The 21,385-nt window shown below is 40.9% G+C and overlaps 1 protein-coding gene across 2 annotated transcripts in view; it reads left to right on the forward strand.

The window, feature by feature from the left end:
• The window catches only part of sdk1b (sidekick cell adhesion molecule 1b), a 204,180-nt gene that overhangs the window by 171,332 nt on the left and 11,463 nt on the right, over positions 1-21,385 (forward strand). For both annotated transcript variants that reach the window (XM_070913440.1, XM_070913433.1), the window contains exons 27-35: positions 1,611-1,726; positions 3,986-4,172; positions 4,955-5,053; positions 8,947-9,141; positions 14,650-14,851; positions 17,582-17,685; positions 17,844-17,914; positions 18,704-18,842; positions 21,328-21,384. In XM_070913440.1, the coding sequence (XP_070769541.1) occupies positions 1,611-1,726; positions 3,986-4,172; positions 4,955-5,053; positions 8,947-9,141; positions 14,650-14,851; positions 17,582-17,685; positions 17,844-17,914; positions 18,704-18,842; positions 21,328-21,384 (1,170 nt within the window). The remainder of the gene's footprint in view (positions 1-1,610; positions 1,727-3,985; positions 4,173-4,954; positions 5,054-8,946; positions 9,142-14,649; positions 14,852-17,581; positions 17,686-17,843; positions 17,915-18,703; positions 18,843-21,327; position 21,385) is intronic.

Genomic DNA, 21,385 nt, shown 5'->3' on the forward strand with positions numbered 1-21,385 from the left:
GCACAAGAGGACAAGAGATCACATTGGTCGTGGACTTGACCCTTGATGACATCACTGAAGTCATGCTGAGGTTGGATTGGTTACACAAACCTTTTTGATCCAAGTTGTCTGAGGGAGGATATTACAGTTTGGTGTGATGTGGATGAAAATCTATAGCCTGATGTAAATATATTGTAACAGACTGCCTAAAATATTATATGTAATGAATGCAGGCGTGAAGGTTTTTTCTTTTTGCTGTCTTTAACGAAGATTTCACTTTTTGTTTTACCATTTTCTTTGTCGAAACAATAATGGGATTTTGTTGATTGAATGATTGTTTCGGTGTTTGTCTCACCTAATGTCAAAACTGCAGCTTGTGTCTCCAAAGTCAGGATAATGGAGAAAAACTGTAGTAAAGTGCCACCAGCCGGGTTTGTGCTGTTGTTTTTTTGAATAGATAAGAGTAGTGTGCAAAGACAGTGAGCCTTACTTTAGATTATGTACAGTTAATTAATGTGGAAATAAAACTTGAAATATTCAATGTAATTGGATTTAGGGGTCATTTGGAGGACATATGTTTCTCTCAGAACATGCAGTGAATTCAATTCTGAATTATGTGCCAGGAGCACATTTCTGTGTGATGATTTTACTCACTGTTTCCCAATAATAATTACATCCCCGATTACCTAGTGTTCTGCTGCACATAATATATTTAGCTGTGTTACCTGACATTTTCATCAGCTCAGCATACATCTAAAGTCCTGTGTGACAGAAAAGTAGAAAATATTTAGCTAAACTGGCAGATGCCACTCCTAAACACCAACATTCACTCATATTTGTAACCTAGCTGATGAAGAAAAACTATTTCAAGAGGAAGATCCCACATTCTTTTATAATGGGCTGTTTCATTGTCAGCTAAAGAACAGGTCTGCATTCTGCCTTGGTTAGTCTTGTATTTTCCTGCTAAGGATCCTTGTCTATTACAGAACCACCTCCTCTGGCATCTATAAGGATGAGTTCAAATTGTAAGAAAGGTTTTTCTTCTAGCTATAACATTAAGGTTATTTAGAGCCATATACAAGTTTTCCCTTCACAAACTAACAAGGATGTGGATGCAACCAGAGGGGAAAGAAAACAACAGGTCTCAAGACAGCACATCTCTGGAGATTTGCAGCATTTAGGAATCATGCAACTTATAAATTTGTGTGAGAAATGTATCCTTGCTATTCCACAACACTTTTACAACATGCCACAGGCCAAACTAGTAACTCTTGCTAAAATGACAAAGAAATTCAGGTAGAAATGTTAGCTAGTAACAGGAAAAACCCAAACCTGGACTACACCAAAAAGTTACTAAGGGTGTGAAGTGACTCATGTGCTCCTCATTAAATTAGGTTTAATAAAAAGTGCAGCATTTTTGTACTTATATTATGAAAAAAGACATTTCAAGTCATTTTCATGTTTGTTTTTTCAAAATGATTATATAATAGTGGTCCATACTTGGTCAGTGTAGAATGATAGTCCACAATTTGTAATGAAGGAATGTGTGCATGTTTGTGTGTGTGTGTGTGTTTGTTTGTGTGTGTGTGCGTGCGTGCGTGCGTGCGTGCATGCGTGTGTGTGTTCTCTAGTTCCATCGGGATCTCCAGTGAATGTGACTGCTGAGGCTGTGAGTTCCACCAGGATCCTGCTGAGATGGTCTGCTCTCCCTCTGGTACAGAAGAATGGAGTCATACTGGGATATAAGGTGTATAAAACACTCAAACACACTCTCACACACACACACACACACACACACACGCACACACACAATCCCACCCTGGCATTCTCACTTGACCCCCTCAGCCCATTATCACTTCCTCCAACACCTTTACACACTCTCACACACACAGATGCACATAGACATGCACACAAAAATCTAATATAAGAGGAATATGACGTAATATTCTGTAACTGCTCTAGTTTCTTCTTCCTACAATTATTACTTTTAAAAGCACCAGGCTACAGTAAGTACGTTTGGGGGTGTGTGTGATTGTGCGCATGCATATGAGAGAGGCTTTAATGTTTAATACCCTTTCATAAAACAACAGCTTGTGTCATGTTGTAGTAGAAACAATGGCTAGATTATTCATTTATGAAAAATGGACAATAATCCATAAAGCCTTTTGGTTTTGAAAAGTGCTTTGTTTATTTGGAATTTAAAGCATAAACTGCAGTTTAGGTAAGAGAAGATAAGAGTATACATGCATGATGGAGATTCTGCATTAGTATTTAAGTCCAGACTTGCGACCCACTTAAGCAGCATAGCCTACAGTCTATCCTCGTCTGCCAAATAAGAGCTCCTCCTTTTCTTGTATTTCCAAACTAAGTCGGAGAAGTCTGTCTTGCTTGAACTCTCCGATGGTGAAGTTGCTGACATACTCTGATGTGCAAGGCTCTCAGAAAAAAATGGATAAATACTGTTGATGATGAAGTGCAAGGTGCACTAATCTTTGCCTGAGTGCACCACTTACTAGCAGTCACATCCCTCCCTCCACTCAGCATGGTTCTACCTGCTTTTTGTTGGCTCCCACGCACACCCTCCAGGGGTTTATTATAATGTACTCCACTTCCTTGTACCTATTTCAAAATAAAGAGAAGACACGTACCAGTTGCCTTTTTTGCAACTTCTTCTTTTTCCTTGGCATGTACTGTATGTAGCACCCTTGAACATCCTTAAAAGGGAACATTTAACAGAAGATGGAAGCACATGCAAAATATTTTTGCTAATATAAAAGTGACATTGAGTCCATCTCTTAATTGCCACCCAAAGAAAACATAGCAGAACAGAAATTTAGCCTCGATTGCGTGGACAGGGTTGTGTTATAAATACATAAATCTAAAGAAAAAACAGGCTGTGTCTGTGTGATATAAACCAGTACCATCCAGTGTTTTAAAAATGTGTAAAATTCAGGTCATATTATCCTCCATGCCCAAAGCACATCACACTTCCCATCTGTGTTTTTTTTTTGTGCCGTCCTGAGGATCACACCGAGCAGTATCGGAAGTGGCTGCCAGCAGCAGCTCTTCAACACCTTCGATCCCCTAGTAGATGTTGTTCTATAGTTCTCCTGCCTCGCCCTCCTCCTGACTATATGTTTTTAGATACTTAATGTGTGTGTGACAGAGAGTTCATGAACAAAGGGAGAGAGAATGAACAAGAAAGAGCAGTTATTGACACGTATTCCTGTTCCTGTTGAGTGAAAGTGCACTGTGTGCTGATTTGTTTTTTGAGATGGTGTAATTTTCATTTCAGGATCAGTTTCGGTCGGTGTTTCATTTAAAAGAAAGGTCTGGCAGGTGCTGCTTCTGTATTCAAAGCATGATAAGACCTATTCCTCTTGCACTTGCTGACAAGTTCGTTCATTATGATACAGTATGTTGGGGTATATGTGTGAGTTTTGGGCTCAATGAAATAAAAGTGACTTGACTATGATGGACATGGGGACTGAATTTTGAGTCAATTCCACATACACTGCTCTGATGCTGTAAATACTTGCTAGCACTCCAAATTCGCAGCTGAAAATACACACTTTTTATACCTAATGTTTAGTAACATTTCCTAAAACTACAGCTGTTATAGGAAATGTCTTCACTTCTTTAAAAAAAACTGTTGCCTGTTGCAGCCAAAAACAACACCAATAGTTAAAATGCAGGCCGGACAACTGAATTGTTCCATTCAATCCATTGGTATCATTAAAATACTATTTATTTAAGCTGGCAGTGCTACAGACAGGTTGCAAAAGTCTGAAAGTATTGAGAGAGTTGGTTTTGGTCTTGTAATGTCAATCACAAAAATATAGAACAACCTTATCCTTTAAAGCCATCAAAGCCACTGTAAATGAATGAAAAACAGAACTTGCAGAGCTATATAGTATAAACTGCAGGATATAACTTTTTATTTATATTTGTGATTGTGATGACATGTGTGACCTGTGTGCCTGTTTCTGTGTGTCTGTGTCTATAGGTGTTGTACAATGTGAAGGACTTAGAAGGTCCCTCCGGTGTTCAGGTGGCAGAAGGAGAGGGGAGTGTGTCGCTGCTCCTCGGCGTTCTCCAAAAGTACACAGTGTATGTGCTGCAAGTGCTGGCTTACACACGGATGGGTGACGGCCCACCCAGCAACCCCATACTGCTCAGAACCAAAGAAGATGGTAGGATCTCTCTCTCTCTCTCTGTCTCGGTCTGATCACTGACCTTTCTGTCCAGCAGTTTGTTCAACACTTTTGCCTTCTTCTCACCTCTGTAGCTGTTTTCACCTCTTTACACCTCTGCTGTCAGCACAGCCCACAGCATCTTTCCCCCACTTCACTGATCATCCACTGGGTTCAACTCACCCCTTAGACCCCCTCCACCGCCCAGACACGGAGAACATTGTGTACCGTGTGCAGTGTGTGGCAGACTTTTCAGGATGCCAGCAACCCGGTCTGGTCTTTTTGAATAATAAAACACAAGCACACACACACACACACACACACATCCTCTATCACACAGTGTCACGTTTGAAAAGTTTTTCTCATTTCAGGATGAAACAAGACGGGGAAGTCAATTCCCAGCAATGTATAATGAACCTCCATCCTGTCTGTCAGTCACACACATACACACTCACGTTGACATGTATTTGGTGATGTGGAACATGTACTTTTATCAGGAACAGAGATATTTAACAAAGAAAATTACATTTCCATTTTGTATCTTGTAGAAGTGCCTCTTCAAAATATATAAGATGCTCACTCTATATGTGTGTGTGTGTGGAGAGCATATGCACATACATTTGCGAGCCTTGGCACCGTCATACTGACTTATTAGAATATAAGTGCTTGATGTTAGGGAACTATCTTTCTCATTACATCTCTTTGTTCTTCTTTCTGCTGCTGTTTGTGGATATTATTAGTTTCATTCTGTTGCCAACTCCTTTCTCTATTTTTCTCTCCAGTCCCAGGTCCCCCTGTCAGGATGGTGTTTCCAGAAGTTCGATTGTCATCAGTTAGGGTGGTTTGGCAGCCACCCACAAACCCCAATGGCATCATATTAGGTACGAAAACAAACCCGCACACACACATACGAGAAAGCAGATATTTGAGAGCAACATTGAAATGATAATGTTTTATGCTTGTAGTGACAATACATTTATTTTCAATCGCTGAAGGACAGAGCTTGGCTTATAGAAGGAATGACTTAGCAGTTTTAAACACGTGCACACAGACACACGCACAGGAACACACACACACACACACACACACACACACCACTGTGATCTTTCAAGGGAAGGAAGGAAGTAAAAGCCGTAAAATGGAAAAGAGCTGATTCTGTTTTTAGCTTTCAAACAAGGGTCAGCTCTCTCCTCTCTCCTCTCCACTTCAGTGCCGGTTTGTTGGTGTTTATATACGTGTGTGTGTGTGTGTGTGTGTGTATGTGTGAGTGTCAGTGATCAAGCTTGTACCCAGGAAAAGGGCTATTATAACTGCTGAAGCAAGACACCTTTCTTAATGCATACATAGCCTCATATATAAACACATTGAGATTCACACATATCACTTGTTTCTGAAACTGCAAATCACAGCATGCGGAGTGAATCAGAAAGAACAGATTAATAAAGAGGAAGAGAGGCGAGTTAGAGGCAAGAGGAATGTGAGAGCTGCTGAGCTGGAAACAGAGAGAACAGAAGGGGAGAGATGGCAAAGGGGAGATGTATGGAGGTGAGAGGAGGGACAGGTGTGTGTGTGTGTGTGTGTGTGTGTGTGTGTGTGTGTGTGGACGTTGCACAAGGGGGAGAAACGAGGAGTGTTTGTCCTCTCAGTGGGGGAGGGAGTCGAACAGGACAGTGTGAGTGATGTGTGACTGTATTGTAAGAGGGAGGACATTTAGTGCGACACCAGTCTGTGACAGAAGGATGAGTGGGAGGGCAAATCTCTCTCTCTGGATCACACAGACACACACAAACATGCAGTCCTGCTGTGTCCTTGCTGAGTACGTGGTGTGTGTGTGTGTGTGGAGACTGTGTGGGTGTGTGTGTGTGTCTGTGTGTGTTTATGCAGATACAAATAACTGTGGTGTACCGGTTTCTTTAGTGCTCATGACTGCCTCATTTCTCCTTGGGTTCTCAACCCATAGGGGAATGACACAGAAGGTGGACAGAGGAGAAACAAGACCACAGAAGGTGCACAATCTAATTTGGCACAAGGCAGTGAGGCATTTGTGTTTTCACATGACCTCTCAATGAATATAATGCACACGCACGCACAAATACCAACATCCCAATTCCATACTACATATGAATTGTAATCAAGTTTGTATAAAGAGTATGAAGTATAAAGTCACAAATTTAACTTTTGAAAAAAGTATGCTTACTAAAACCCGCTCGTATTATGAGTGTGCTGTTGGTGTATACTGCTGTCCCACAATGCAATGCTCAAAGGAAATGGAGGAGCTGTTCTCAGCTGCACAACATTTGTAATTGGCAGTGGCATTTTAAAGTTGCAATTTGATGCCTGTCACCTCATGTATTGCATCACTACCTGTTTGCAAAAAAGTTTATACCGCATAGGTGTTTGTATACTAGTATACTATAACAAATACTATATTAGTTGTACATACTGTATGGAAAAACTACAATGATGGTGGTGGTTTTGGCTCATAGAACATCTGTTGTGGTGTGCACACTTAAACACTGAAATCTAAAAGCCATTTCAACAATTTATTAGTGTGGCAATTTAATCAGGGATGGATGGATGATTACTTTCTTTATATGAGAAGGAAAACATTAAGAAAATATCACAAATTAGAACAGTAGCAGTAAACACAGGAGTAAATTAGTAAAGCAAATCAAGACATCATTATTCTCACTTACTCCAATTAATGCATTCATAACCTTTAGTACATCTTCAGGGCTTACTAAACATGAAATCTAATATAAATGAAATACAAAACAATCCATTAAACACTTGCATTGTCTCTTTGTTCAGCATTCAGTCACGGTTTAGGTGGGAAAGGCTAACAAGCCTAAAGGGAGGAGTTGTATATAACCTCCTCGGGCTTCAGCGCCGTACTGGAAAACTATCTATTGATCTTGGGTATGATGAAAACAATGGTAAAACTAAGCGTGGATCTGCATCTCTTTTGAGTCCAAAAAGTAGGTACTCGCAACACTGTAGAATGCTCCCTTTCAAAAACAGCTTTTCTTTATTTCATTTAACAAAAGTACGGTAGAGTACAGGGTACTCTTGTTAAATTAATCCCCTTCGGCACAAAAAAAGCATGGAGACGTGATTGAACCGCAGACTATATAAAAAAGTGGACGTAGCCACCGCGACATCACCCATTGGTTTGTGGACTACCGTTTTGAAACCTCAAGTTTGGCATTTTGGCCGTCACCGTCTTGTTTTTTTGGAGCCAGAAGCGACCGCATTTGGACGAGAGGGTGGAGCTGGGGAGGAGCAAGGGGTGGATCTGACTGAGAACCCGGGGAGACTATGCACGCCCACCTATACCGGCAACCTGACTGCACCTGGCTACGGCGTGTGCAGTCGCTGCTAACAAAATTTGCTTTTAAATGTACTTACCAGAAAAAATGAGCAGCCGACTCCTTAGAGTGTCTCTTAGTACAACCGAACGCTGAACAAGACATTTTTAGGCTATCAAAATGTTACAGTTAACTTTCATGAACTGAAAACACACTGTGAAAGGGTCGAAGTTCTAAGACGAAAACACATCTATTTAAATGCGCACGGTGCCATTGATAGGCATTGCTTCACCTCTATACTGATTGACAGCTCAGGTCGCAGTTTTACTTACAAGCTTTCAGCTCTGAAGTACTTTATTACTATAGTACAGTCTTGGTACTGAGAATGTACTATGTTTCAGGCTTGTACAGATACACATTTTGGATGCCTTAAGCTACGAAGCAGTATGAAATATACAGTACATGTTACATCTTGTCAGTATAAAACAGAGATGGGCTTTCACTAACATGACAGTCACATTGTAATGGAGATTTAGCCTCATGTATCTGATAGCAGTGAGGTCCTAATGATATTCAGTACAGAAGATAATGCTGTGCTCTGACCCAATTGTTTAGATGCAAGAGGATTTGTTATCTAGCTGTTATCCAATAATCTTCCACACTCTACGTTCACATTAATATACAATCAGACTATCTGATGAGATTATCACCCACACAACCAGATTAGGTGCCTCTGAGCAGATTACCATCCTGACAGTCTCACTGTGCCCCCCCCCCCCCCGCAAACTTGTGTGTTTGTGGATGTGTCGTTGTGTGTACTTGTTGTACAATACAATCTTCATATTGGGAGCCTTTGTGAGTGGCCAGTGGCCTGTGGAAAGCTTGGTTGGGGATCAGTGGTTTGAGTGTATGTGTGTATGTGTTGTAGGGTGTTAGTGTTATTACATGGCCTACTGCACATGAGACAGAGAAACAGACACAAGCCGTATACACTATGGGTCACAGCCAAGGGGACATTAGAGAGCTTGTGTGTTTATATAATGTATGTAGGGGAATGTCAGTATGTGAGCTGTGACATGTGTGTGTGCACTGGTGTTCAATGACAGAATTAGGACTTTCTCTCTAGCTTGGTGTATGTTTTTGGTAAATGCGGAGTCTAGGGCTACATACATACACAGTATTTATAGCAAAGCAGCCGCATGGATCAAATGTCTTCAGAACAGATGTGGACAGTTTCAGGAACTGCTGAAAAGTGTGTTTGCTTGTATGTGCTACTGTGGAAATGAGAATGCGTGGTACATGACATTGTGTGGTTATGTTTTCAGGCTTTTTCCTATCTCATGTTGTGCTGTCTTTGATTCCCGTGGGCTCTGTGATCTAAAGTAGGCCACATTCACACACAAGACTTTCACACAGATTTCAACTATCTTCCTCCTCCGTCTGTCTTTCCTTCTGTCCCTCCCTAGGCTACCAGATCTCCTACCGCTTGGACAGCAGGGACCCTCAGCGCTGGACTACAGTGGAGGTGGGCTCCAACGCTCGACAGTTCACCGTCACAGGACTTTCCCCTGAGCAGGCCTATGTGTTCCAACTCACTGCTCGCACCGCCATGGGCTGGGGCGAAGAACAGGAAGCCCTAGTTGTTACCACTGAACGTAGAGGTAAAGGACACACACATACACTTAAGCTTTACGTGGTATCTGGTTTGCTATCTGTCTCTGTAGCCATGCAGATGTTAACCACTCCTGTTAAATAGGAACCTGACCCCTATGAACGCTCAAGCTGCCACAGAAACACGAGGTGCTGAATTTATTTGAGCAGTTCACATTTTATTGAGCTCATATTTTAATAATGTTAATACAGTGTAAATTTTCTTACTTGGAGAGCGCACACACAGCAAGGTGCACACTGGCGTGAGCTTCAATGCCGGTCGATTCGCACAACCCTTCTGTTCGGCCATCTTGCCGAATTTAATTTTTAACTAATCTTTTGAAAAAGTAATCTGAATGATCTGAGAATACAGAATTGATTTACTTTATTCAACCTTTTTGTTCATTGTTGGGTTAAGATGAAAAAGTGTTTTCTGATACCCCGTATGGTTATAGATATTTTTCTTATAGTTTTTGTATAGACTATTTTTGAAGAAAGGATGACAGTATATATATATATATATATATATATATATATACATGGTGATATATTGATCACATGACAAATCAGCAGACCGGAAACAGCCTCAGGTACACCCTAATGAAGCGTTTGGTGAATAAAGCATGGTGTACTGGAGAAGAGTTGTGCAACATGTTTTAATTTTGAAGTACTTTATAGAGTCCATTGTTAGTGGGCACCAAATATTAGTACAAGATAAAAAAGTGTGACCTTTTCTGTGAGTGAGAAATTTCACATACAGAATGAGATGAAATGACATTTAGAAACTCCAGTTGATGAAGAGCTGCTTGGCAGTAAATGTAGATATTGAAATCACTAGGTATTGGCCCTCCTGCAGAGGCATAATGACAGTCAGGAGTTCCAGAGACTGCCTGGGGGTCCAGGCAACAGTAGTCTATTAAAAAGGCCCAGACAGGTTTGTTAAATCATCATGAAAAGTTATAGATTATCAGACCAAAGACAATTGTGGCATTGAGTCTGTTGATCCATCCAAAGAACAGGCCAAACTTAATTGCCTTGTTGAGTGAGACAACAAGAATTATTAGCCTTTCTCACTCAACTGTCTTGCAACACTGGCTACTTTCTCATAGCACCATGCTCTGTTGTGGGCGGGTGAAAAATGTACAATTATTAGGTGAGAAAGAGAATCAGACTGGCAATGTGTTGAAATGGCAGTGGTTGGGAAGTCTTGCAAAAGGAGAGAGCAGACGGCAAGATCTGAAAGCCATTAATCTTAAATTCTAAACCAAAGTAATTACTATTGATCAATACTTCTATCAGCACTCTACAGTCATGTTAATTTTCTTTTTTAGGGCAGCAAAAATGTTGCTAATTTCTCTTTAACATTTCATACTAACCCTAACCCATACTAACCCTTTCACTGGCTTCATCGTAGTGTATAAACTGTGAAAATAACAGGTGTTTTAAAACAGAAACACACTCAAAGACTGTGTATGACAGCCCGTGCCTATGGCGAGATGTAGCTGAGCAGTGACTGTAACTCTCCTGGTTTTGTCTCCAAAAACCTGTAACAGAAGAAGTATATTCTCCAACACATAGTCAGTGGCCAAAAAGGATGAATTTTTACAGTGACTTGACTTTTAAAGAGGTAAACTAGTGCATGAGCAGTGTATTTTCCCTTCAATTTAGAAATAGATAAGAAGTCAAGTTTTTGTCCTCCAGATTCAGAGGTCGTGATGCTTTTATCTCATCTTGTCTAGACTTCTGCACTTCTCTCTCTTCCTGCTTTTATGTCTTCAGGCCATTCATACTGATCACGATCAGGATGATCAGTAAAATCTGACTTTTATTTTGAGTATTTCAGAGGCTGATCTGTCATAGATGTCGGCTACTGGTGTTTACATTTGGACTAGGCAACACAGGTGCTATTTTTGGCTACAGATGAGATTTTTGACTGAATGACGACAAGATAAGGTAACATACTGGTACAAACTGACCAAGGATGTCAAGGTACAAACGGGCCTGTGTTACGTTAACGTTAGGAAGATAACGCGATGATGTTTACCCAGAGCAAGGCAAATGTTTTGTGACAGTTTCCCAGTCAGGATTACTAAAGTTTAAATTCATTACAAGTTGCCGTTCATAAGTATGTATTAACGAACACCTATTTGCTGTCTTTTAACAATGTCTGCATCAGTCTCTACTTTTCTTTCCTCAAACAGTTGATTGTAATTGTTTTCACCCTTTGTGTTTACTAGGATGTAATACAGCCCTACAGGTTGTTATACTGTGAGGCTTCCATCACATAAAACTGACCACATTGTCTGTATTATAGCTGAAGCTACAAGCCATGTAAGTCAATACTACAGATCCATCATACATATACAGTGCATCAACCCATACAAGTGTTACAGCTACAGGCTGAGTCAGTGTTACATGACAACATGTTCCCAAGTTTTATACTGCAGTGTTTGTCCTCTGTGAGCCACAGCATAGCTGAGAAGCCTGACTGTTACCAGTGTAGACTCAGAACTGAAGAGGATTTCATTTTCATCCTTAGATGCTGCTCCCCCAAAACAACAGTGGTGGGAAATTTAGTATCATCTTTGAAATCTTTAAACCTGCATTAACAGATTTATTTTATGGGTACTTAGGGGCAGTGGAAATTAGCTGTAAACACAACAATGTTATATGGTGAACTTGTCAGCAAACAGTTCATTCATTGGAAGTCATGTTGCCCCTGATCAATGTAAGTCCAATATTCACTCTCTTTTACCTCTGTTTTTGGTCTCCTCCTGAAGGAAATATCAGGCTCTTTATCTTCTAAATGCTCCACTATGTTCACCAGCTAGCTCAGACTTTGTCTGACTGCAGTTTGGTGCTGGTGAGGTAGTGTACAGAGGGTTTTTAGGGCTTTTTTGCTGAAAACTACGCTGATGTGAGTGGTGAGAGTGAACCACAACAGTGAGCTGAAAGATGCTAAAGCGCCCTGTACAGGCTGAGGGAAACTGCAGAGCTGGGTGATAATTCTCTGTAGGCCACTACTATTACATTTCACTGTGATTGTACCTTATATAAATTACATGTGACAAATAAACTTGATTCATTGGTTAAGTACAGGTAGTCGTTTGATCAAATGTTAATTTAAAAATATATAACATACAGTTTATGTGATTTTGCCATCTCAATATAAAAGTCAATCATTTTTATTTAATTTTATAGCGCACTGTAATATGTCTTATCAAGTACTCTTGTAACTTCTGTGTTTACATAAATACTGATTATACATTTTGTTTTAAAAATGTATCTTAAAATTCAAGTTAAAAATAAGAAGTTTGACCGTTCCTGAACTGAGAAGAGTTATCCCACCAAAGTGAAATGTCACTTTAAAAATGAATTTACAGTGGTTCTGGTGTCTCAGTAGGCTAACGCATGAATAGCTTTGGCTTGAACGTGGCTCACAGCCTTAGATATATGTCATCCCTGATCTCTCTCTCCAATTTTCTCTGTCAGCCGGCACCGTGTATGTCTGGTAAAGCATTGAAATGCTACAAAAGTCTCTATATTAAAATGTGACAGTGAAGTGAATTTTTATGAAAACCTGGAATCATGATGTCAGATATTCTGTTCGGAGCCATCAGCTTGTGTACTGCATTTTAATTGGATCAGACATCATAACATCGGCAGCATCATTATCAGGATTTCTTTAGAACAGAATTCAGTGGTTCTCTGTTCCACTTCAGTAACATAATGGCCCATTCTGACTGAGAGACAGACAAAATAGCCTAATAGAGATTTCTTTCTGATGATGCTGAAGAGACCAACTTAATCCCTAGAAAAAGAAAATTGGCTTTTTGAGTGTGTGTGTGGATGTATATGCATGTGAGGCTGTGTGCATGAATGAATTAGAGAAAACTTCAACTCCCTCAAGAAAGATTTATCCATGGTGATTTTTTTGCTCCAAGAGGGTGATAACTGATAAGGTAAAGGACAACATACAGTGGCATATTTAGCAGAATTCATCCCCCTACAACCATATTTTTCCCTAGTACGAACACCATCTCTGCTTTCACTTCACTTCTACCGCTCTCCTCTCTTCTCCTCTCCCTTGCGTAGCAGTAAAGAGTCATGTAAGAGCTGAAAGGGCAGCACTTGTTCTGACAATTATGAGTTTATTATCAGAACACGATCTTAACTGTGGAACAGAACAAGAGGAGAACCGACAGGGAGACACAGATGGTATCAGGAAAACAAAAGAGAGAGAGGATAGTCAAATCTTGAAGGGACTGAAGAATAAGGGCGTGAGGGAAGAAGGGAGGCAAACAGCTTTTACTTAAATTATTTGTGATAAGGATGAATGAAGGAAGGCGAGCCTATGTGTGCGTGTGTGTGACTGTGCTTGTGCGCGTGTTTGAAAACATAAGTGCAGATTAATTAAACTTCGGAGAGAATCGATAATGCTTTTATTTCTAGACTTAATCAATAACCTGATGCCACTGAAATTAAACAGTTATGCCCCCCAGCCGTGTGTTTTTGTTTGTTTGTGTGCATAGTAGACACACGTCTGCTAATCACACAGCTACTGCAAACACAGTTGCGCAAAGATACGGACTCGAAGAGCCATCTTTCATCTTCTAATTGAATAGCGAAGACAAAGACAAATGCACACACACACACTGGCAATCTGTTGAGAAATTGTTTCTTTGATGCTGCACTGGTTAGATGTCTTGTTTCATTTAAACACACTGTATATATGCATTGCAACAGTCACAATGATGCATATGTGATGTAAATGTAGGCTGCCCATGTGCTGTGTTACGAGGTATATTTCTGATTTGCAGCATATGGTCCATGGTAGTCTCCATTTGTCCAGGTGACAATACATTTCAACATGTATAGCTACAGATAGCAGGGAGATTAAAGGAAAAACCTGAATTAATGAGTGAAGAAACATATTGAATACAGATGTTTCTACACAGGAAATTCAGTTAACGTCATGTAAATGAGATTTCCCCATCTAGATTTCTCCTTTAGGAAACAGATTTCTTGGTCAGGTATATGAGGAGCCGGGTCTCTAATCTGCTTTTTACATGTATGCATGTGTATGACAAAGAGGTGTAAAGTAGATGTTTTGACCTTTTTTCATTTTCCATCTTTTGCATCCAGCACCTTCTTGACTCGTGGTAATGTGCGTTGCTCTGTCCTTTAATTTGTCAGCCGACTGTACATCTAAAGCTATTTATGAAGTCTCTGTCTCTGATGAACACAAATACACTCACATGGATGTACGTAATAGTATGTTGTAACACAATCACACAATGTTAAACTACTAAAGGACATTTTTCATCAAATTGAAACTGCTCAAGAAATTTAAATTTGTTGGATCTCTTTTTTCATTCTCCTGCTTCCACTTCAATTCCCCTGTTCACTTATCTACCTTCTCTCCTTCTTCCCTTCTCACCTCTCCTTTGCCTCTTTTGTCTCCTCCCACTCTCTTCTTTTTTATCTTTCCTCTTTGCCCCTCCTCATCACATCCACAGAGCGTCCCCAGCCACCCAGGAAGTTGTCTGTACCTCAGGATGGGGTTGAATCTCGCCGTGTCCGCCTCCACTGGGTGACGGGTGGCTCAGGCTCCTCCCCGCTGAGGTACTTCACTCTGCAGGTCAAAGAGCTGCCCAGCGGGGACTGGAACACACACACCGCTGACATCTTGCACAACGTGACCACCTGGACCGTTGACAGGTACACATGTGCACATATGTAAAGTTTGTGCTAACCCTAACCCTAACCCGTAAGCTTTGGATACTCCATATATAAAGAGTTCGGAGGGTGAAAAAAACAGAAACACAACAGCAAAAATGTAACCAACAAATGGATTAAACAGTGTGTTTGCTCTAACGCAAATGTTAGCATGACTGGCTAACTAGCTTACTACCTACTGTACATTAATAACCCAGCGTTACCTCAATGAACCTTCCATGAAGGTTTCATGTTACATTATAAAAAGCTTCCTTCATGACAGCACATCCACTGTGCAGTATTTCCCCACTGTGTGGAAGCCGGTCCAAGTCACTTGTGAAGTGAACATTAGCTTAATTAGCTAGCTAGCTACAGCTGATCATATCTGCAGTGACAGTTGTCATTTCAGCCGATGAAATTGATGGTTATCGGTTGTCTACCTCAGTCTGAAATCAAGGACCCATTCTTTCAAAAAACTACAAAGAATTTCAAGTGGTAAAGCTGCCACCGGGAGCACTGCACAAGAACGGAAAGCTTGACAGGCATAGCAACAGTATCTAAGGTGGGAAGGGGTTACCTAATAGTCAATTAGGCCAACTCAAGCATCCTAGGAGAAAACAGGAATACAAATTCCCCATTACTGTTTTTTGCTTTCCTTACAGAGCCCTATCATGAACATTTTGTTTAGCATGACATGCTGGACTTTTTCTTTAAAGCAGTCTGTGAAATGTTTATGCATCCTTGGGGAGAAAACTGGACAGGGGAGGGGGGTTGCTGTGAATTCTCAAAGCAAACAACAGAGAATAAGAACACAGAAGGAAAAGTTTTATTTATTTAGCACATGATGTACCGAAAAGGTTTGAGGAGCAAAAAAAAAAACATAAACCACAAAAAACCACCAGGGAGAGCCGAGTAATCATAATCACTGCAGAAACGAGGAGGATCTCAGTCACCTAATCACACAGGCACAGCAGGAACTGCTCACTCTCTGTTCCCTTTAATACCTTTTTTTCTCACTCTGCCTTCAAGCTTTCAAGTTTGTGTGTGCCGTTTGTCCATTGTCTCTCCACAACCAGTTTTACCTTTTCATCTGTCATCCCTCTTGTTGCCACAACCTCCTTCACTCCCTCCATCCATCAACAGCCAGGGCTTTCAAAAACCATAAGGCATCTATTTTTTCTTTCATTCATCCTCAAGCATCTGATCCTCTGGAAGAGGGCATCTTTCCTATTGCACGTCTTCCTTTTCCTTCCCTCTCTCGTTATCCCTCCATCTTCTCCCCGGTGAGACTGTCATTATGGCAGCAGGTGATAGTGGTCAGGCTCGATGGCTGCTCCAACTTCTCTGACAGTCTTGAGTAGCAGCACTATGATGAGGCTTGAGACTTGTGTATAGCGTGTGTTCCCCGCATGTGTCTTCGTGACTGTTTGTGTGCACTCCGTTGCGAGCTATCACAGGGCTATTTGAGATGCTGAATAGCATTCTCTCAGTGTGTCTGCTTCAGCCTGTTTCAACCTGCCTCGGGGAGAGTCTATCTGCCGTGATGATGGTGCTGCTGTTGTTGTTTTGATGCCGTTTTCGAGCTCATTCTATCACTGAATGCTCTCATTACAGCGCCGGATGGAGGAATTAGCTTACATCTCCACATGTTCACACTCATACTTACTTGTTATCTGTCCTTAATTGTTGTTTTCCACCGAGACATCTTTGAAACCAAAACACCGAAGTCCCCAGGCTGATGCACACGTAGACACACATACAGTGTTCACACACTTTCAAACACTGTCCTTAACATCCTCCCAGTGCTGTTGGTACCCCACCCTCTTTGAGCTTGGTGCCTTTGATGTTCTATTCCTACGATACCCACTACCCCATAGGGCCTTTTCTTGTCCCTTATTGGGCCCGGCTCATTATTATACAAGAAGACACTTGGGCAGTTCTCCTGTCGCCTGCTGAATGTCTAACTGGTCCTCTGTAGTCTCCGAGGCACTCTGTAAATAAAGTGTAGAGATGGACCTTGTAAGTACATGTGTGAGCGGTGGTAGAATGGGGGTGGAATGACTTCTTGTTACAAATGAGGAAATAGCTCCTGTTAACTATAGGTACTATGTTAATAATAGGTTAGATCAATTAAAAAAAAGGGGAAAATTACTGTTTTGCCACAGATTGCCCTTTTTAAATTGTAATCAATTCCCCACAGTGTGCAGAAGAGGGTACATTTAAACTATTAGCATGCTAAAAAGCACCATAGCACGGACTTGTTCAGCTAGTCTCTAACAATGGGTGCATGTTCATGGGGCTGATTGTAAGTGGCTCTAGAGTAAAGTGTTGATGACTGATGTAAATTGTTATTCTGTGCTTATTAATGCATTCACCTTGCACAGAGGAGAAATGCAGATAAGATGTTGTGGTAGTATGGCAGTAAAAATACTTTGGCAGTGGAGACAATTAGGAAAGGTGTAAGATGATTATTATTCAAGACCTTGTCTGCTCTTCTAAGGCCGGTGAAAGAGCAAAAGAGAGAGGAGAGTGAGAGGGTATTGTTTGTATCTTGAATAGAACATGCACCTTTTGTGTGTTTTTCTGGTAGAATAAGAGGAGAAAAAGACCACAAGCCAATATAAACAATGCAGAGTCAAAACATTGGGAAAAAAATAGCATATGAATGAATGTACTATTTATTTGCTTTGTGTCCATCTGTACATGTGTATCTGTGTGTGTTTGTGTCTATAGGCTGAAGCCCTTTACATCATACAAGTTTAGGATGCTGGCCACCAACGATGTAGGAGACAGTGTCCTCAGCAAAGAGACGGAGGCTGTTACAACTCTGCAGGATGGTGAGAGACTGGGAACGCTGATGGAGCAGGGGAGGGAAGGAGGAAGACAAGGACATTTGTGGATTTGAAAACATAATAGAGGAGGACTGTACTAGGATTGACAGAAGCTTTCTGTATGTCTTTTTCTTCCTCACTCTCTTTCTCTGTTTTCTTTCCAGTTCCTGATGAGCCTCCAGTGATCCTGGCGGTGAAACCAACAACCACTACCTCAGTCCTGGTGCAGTGGAAGGTATTTTCAGACTTCTAATACAACAGTGGTCCCTGAGATACGCATACATTATATACACTCAGACCTACACAACAAAACATTGAGTGCAGGTAATCACCCACTTGGAGAATGAGACCCCTGCAGGCTTACTGTATGCAGTGTTTGTGCTGTGTGTTTGTGCCTTTGGATGCAGTTATCATTATTTATTGAACCAGGAAAGGTCAGAGGGCAGCACAGACAGGTTGGAGGGATGGCAAAAGGATGGGACGGACAGACAGTCCTGGCTGGGGGAGAGAAATGATCAAAATCTTAATGAGGATATACCAGCACCAGAGATATTAGAGGGCGGGAGAAGCAAACATCAGCAATGTACAACAACAGAGGAAAAAAAGAGAGTAAGGGGAAATAGAGGTGGTTTGGAGAAACAGTGACGTGAATAGACGGTAAATGCAGCCTCGCTACTTCACTGCTTGTCACTCTTCCTCTTCTGTTTGGAAGTGTCTTCTCTCACTCCTTCTAGCCTTATGTCAAAGCAGAAGGAGGCAATGAAAAACAAAGTCACCAGCAATTTCATCATCTTTTACAAGAGTGCCAAACCCACTGAAGCATCACTTTGTCTGTGTGGGTTACAGCCAGACCAATCCACCAGCCCTTTAAAGTGGACTCTGCTGATAAAATACTGTTCAGCCAGTGTCCTGTCAGTCACCTCACTACAGAAAATGAGCACAGTGCAGAATCCTCACAAGTTTCGTTTTGAGGAATGGATACTTCTTTACATGTGCCTGTGTGTGCTTGTTTGCATGTTTTCAGCGTCCCAGTGACGACAGTGTTAACGGGATGTTGACTGGATACCGGCTATATTATAGAGACCTCCCAGTAAACGCCTCCACTTTCACTGAAGCAGAAGTCCAGGCAACCAAAAACAACACCACAAGTGCCCTCATTACAAGTGAGTAGTACTGATACTAATGTTATCATTAGTAACTGTTGATATACATATCTAGACTTTGGTAACTAAAACATGGTAATTAAAAAACATTTCAAAACAAAACATTTTCTCTGTATTGCAGTGTAGAGCAATAGATAGTCAAGGTATTCTAAGTATGATAAGTTGTTTGACTGTGCTCAGAGTACATACTTATTTTCACTTGTTGTTTTCCTTTTAACATTAAAAGAGGAATGGTTTTTGGGATGAGGACTAACCAATGTAGTTGGCAAACATAAAGCTATCTCAGGTAACGTTGGCTGGGGTTGCTGGAGTGTTAACTTCCCCAAATCCAATAAAAATGCCCATGCACACTACGTCAACATGTGAAGAAATCCAGGTCTGTCCTGCCTAGTTACGGTTGCTAAACTATGATTGGACAATTGCTGTTCGGGGAAGGGGTTTAGCGAACAGTCAATTCAGAGAGCTGTTTTTCCATAATCAACAAAGTATTGTCCGATATATGTACATTGTGCCAAACATGGCGGATGATCAACTCCATTTATGTGGTCAGATTATACAAGTATAAAAGTATGAAATTCACAAGTATAAAATATTATATCATAAAACTCACACCCCAAGGCTGGTTGGTTTTGAGCTGCTGCTTTGAAATCCTTCATTCAAAGAAAAAATATGAATGGCCATGAAAGGCCTTGTGTTATGTGAAATCACAAATTAAGCAATGATAGAGGGGATCAGAGGTGAAAAATGTTTGCCTCGTGGCAATACCTTCATCAACAATGTTTATAGAAGGTGTATTACCTGACAACAGGGACGTACAGAGGATGTTAGAGGGGCTGGGGCACAAAATTATAAAAGTATATAAAAGTAAATAATTAAATAAATATATGCCTGGAATGACTAGTTGTGCAACACTGTTAAAGGGGTATTAAATGTATGTATTTAAAACAAACCCATTACTGAGGTTGGTTCAAACACTGCTTTGTGACACTTAATTAATGATACACGCAAAGAGTATTTCAGTAAATTTTTCTCACATGTTCACACACCAGCCTCTTACCTAGCCCTCTCAAGCAATTCCTAAAGCGCAATATCAATATAAAACGAAAATGAACCGTATATTTATAGTTTGTTTGGCCACATACCTGATGTCTGCCTCAAAGTAACTCATCACGCCGACTGTTGAGTGCCTATATGTGCAATTTCGCATGTGTGCGTTTCTTCACTCAGTATGAAGACTCAAGACTCAGTACCCACACAGTGCTCACTGCTGCGTCAGGAAACCAGGAGGAAGGGAGGGTAGAGGCCCTGAGGGGGGATGAGGGCAGATGCCATTCCCCTTGTTAGCAAAATTATCAAAATACATCCCCCTTGTTAAACTGCCATCCCCACTGTCCATCCCCTAGTATCAGAGGGAGTGCAGGTGCAGAAGGGTTGTTTAGTTGAATATGTTGGTCTAGTCTGCCTGACTCATTGATCCTTTATCTGACTGAGGTTTGTGCCAGTTATCTATGGCCCCGACCATGGCTCTGAAATATCAGTAGCCTAAATGTGCTGTGTATTGATAAATGCATGGCGCTGTCCATAGTGCTGAAGTACCAGACGGCTATTGCGCCTTTTTCTCTCAGTCCCGCCCTTCTGTCAGTTTGGTCTTTTTTATTTGTAATGTTCTCTAAACTATATACTATAAATACTCAATTCTATACTAAATTGTAGCAACGTGCAGTTGCAGAAGAGCAAGTGGATCATAGAGATACACTATGATCATTCAGGAGCGTCAAGCCACCTCTGTTACAGAATCTTTTAGGGGAGACATGACTATGACACTACGACAATTCGAGGTACAGTTTATACCATCAAAACTACGCTGTGTTTTGAAAAAATAACCATTAGTGGGGGCAGGGGGGTGTTCCCATTGGTCAATCCCCCCTGTTAAAAATAAACAAATCTCCAACTACTAGAGGGCATCGCCCGGGAGCACCAATCTCCCAACCTGATATTTTTATTCAATCAATATAGCAGGTGCTCATGCCTCACAATCATACTTCAGTGTTAAAAGATCTTTTTAGTGGTTCATGCTGCAGTGCAAGGCCAGCGTTTTCCACATAACATTTTGCAGTGCTTTTGAGAAGTTATTCAGAGGTCTCTGAGAGAAAGAAAAAAAGAAAATGATTTTTTCAAACTTGTCCTCATCAGAGAGAGTATAGACCAGGAATGAACTGTAACCATGACGAGGAACTAAGCAAATGGTCCTCACCGGATCGTTGTTTTCTTATGAGGCCACCCGTATTGAAATATAATTTGGCAATGTTCAAATATTACCATTCACTATTTGTACAAATAGTAGATTGCGTATCTGCTCGACTAGATTGGACAATTCTCTTTCCATCTGTCCTTTTTTTGAATGGCATTATAATTGCAGTTTATTTTTGAACTTGAAACATTCCTTGATTTACTCTCCGTCCATCTTTCTCTCATTCTTCCCAAGCCAAGAGCACCTTCAAGACAGTCAGCAGTGCTTCGCTCACAGAGTTTGAGTTGACACG

Source organism: Enoplosus armatus, chromosome 2 (assembly GCF_043641665.1).
Source record: "Enoplosus armatus isolate fEnoArm2 chromosome 2, fEnoArm2.hap1, whole genome shotgun sequence".
In the NCBI taxonomy this organism is placed as follows: domain Eukaryota; kingdom Metazoa; phylum Chordata; class Actinopteri; order Centrarchiformes; family Enoplosidae; genus Enoplosus; species Enoplosus armatus.